The 1,588-nt window shown below is 41.2% G+C and overlaps 1 protein-coding gene across 1 annotated transcript; it reads left to right on the top strand.

Annotated features, from left to right (window-relative positions):
* Nucleotides 1-728: 728 nt before the first annotated feature.
* LOC122351979 (abl interactor 1-like) lies at nt 729-1,570 on the top strand. The gene is made up of 2 exons (XM_043249430.1): nt 729-876; nt 1,109-1,570. Exons 1-2 carry the CDS (start codon nt 729-731, stop codon nt 1,354-1,356), a joined length of 396 nt encoding a protein of 131 aa, XP_043105365.1. The 3' UTR covers nt 1,357-1,570.
* Nucleotides 1,571-1,588: the final 18 nt, after the last annotated feature.

Raw genomic sequence — 1,588 nt, 5'->3', positions numbered from 1 at the left:
AGTGTACGATCAAATAGATTTTAGTTCTCTGTTTATCATACACTCTTAAAAATGGTTTCCTCATAATATTAAGCAGCACAAGAATTTAAAATTGATAAAAATGTTTCCTAGATGAATTTCATGTGAAACCGAAGACTCGATTAACAGCTGCCGAAAATCCAGCTCTGCATCACAAAAAAAACTAATTTTAAACTAATTTTAAAATGTTTCAACATCACAAAAGCTGAAAAACTCCACGAGAACACACGCTGAACATTGATTACTGGATTTCATGGAGATATGTTTACGGTAGCTTGCAGTTTTATGATACGTCACAAGAAATTGTCTGAAGTTTTGAGATATATAAAGTCACAATTATAAGAAATAAAGGCCCAGAAATAAGCTTGTGTTTCTAACCTTTACAGATGATTTATAGAACATCCCTAAAATCTTTATTTCCTTTTCCTTTCTCAAAACGCTGATGTATCAGCGAAATTATGGTGTTAACTCCTTTATAGGTCTTTTTTTGTAATTCAATGGTGCCGTTTAAATAAAAGCGTAAAACTGGAGGTCTTCTTGTATTCTCTCATAAGACGCTATTGACCTCTGTCGTTGGTTTCCCAGCGGGCTTGTTATACTCGCTGAGGAAAACTGAAGGTGAGCGAGGTTAAAAAGATCTCTTTAGTGCCATAAATGACTTTATTGACGGGCTGAAAAATGGATGCCACTCGGTGAATTTATGACAATGCATGCTTGTTGGTTTAATGGCTCTTAACTCTGGTGTGTTTCTCCGTCTCAGTGGCAGTAGCGGGGGCAGCGGCGGGCGAGAGAACAGCAGTAATAGTATGGGAATCCCTCTGGCTGTGCCAACACCCTCCCCTCCCAGTATGGCACCAGGTGACGGCTCACATTTTTCACACATGAACCACATCATAATATTTATGTCGATAACAGGTCAATATGGGGGGAAAATATAGCGTGATAATATTTGGGGGCGTATCGCCCGGCCCAAATGGCCATGCTAGTTTTGAAACAGGTTATTGTCATTTTTCCTAGCCCCGATTGAGTCACCTATTTATTTTTTTTACTTATCTTCTGCGACTGCTCTTTTCCTCTGTCCTGTCTGCAGCAGTTCCTCCAGGTCCAGGTTTGGGCCCGATCCCGATGTCTCAGTTTGGAACAATCTCCCGACAGATCTCCAGACACAATTCCTCTACCACTTCTTCCTCTGCCTCTATGGTGTCAGCCACCGGCACCTACCGGCGCGCCCCTGCCAGCTCCTCCCAGTTCTCCGTGCCTCAGCCCCACCTGAACGGGGGTCCCGCGTACCCCCAGACCACAAGTGAGTTCAGTTCCACGTTAGGGAGCGATCTTTAGGGACCCTAAAAAGTACTTGGACAACTAAAGGCATCGTTCATCCAGTCATGAATTACTTTTTTATTTAAAGTGGTGTTTTTTCTCTTTAGTTGAGCAGATTTTTAGCTAATACTGTGTTTCTCTGTAACTTAAAAATTGTAATTCAGCAGCTGCTGTGTTAGGACCCGTCCGCACGAAGATAATACATTAAAATAACACACCAATTTTCAATACTAAGAATCTAAATTAATTG

The sequence above is a fragment of the Puntigrus tetrazona genome, chromosome 9 (genome assembly GCF_018831695.1).
Source record: "Puntigrus tetrazona isolate hp1 chromosome 9, ASM1883169v1, whole genome shotgun sequence".
Taxonomy (NCBI): domain Eukaryota; kingdom Metazoa; phylum Chordata; class Actinopteri; order Cypriniformes; family Cyprinidae; genus Puntigrus; species Puntigrus tetrazona.
The sequence above is the reverse complement of the archived record's forward strand: the minus strand, read 5'-3'. Positions and strand labels throughout refer to the sequence as shown.

What these genes read in the sequence shown, in the direction of transcription:
- LOC122351979 (XM_043249430.1), top strand. Translation starts at nt 729, where the DNA reads ATGCTTGTTGGTTTAATGGCTCTTAACTCTGGTGTGTTTCTCCGTCTC. An exon ending in CCCTCCCAGTATGGCACCAG is followed by an intron (nt 877 to 1,108) that starts GTGACGGCTCAC and finishes TCCTGTCTGCAG; the next exon opens with CAGTTCCTCCAGGTCCAGGT.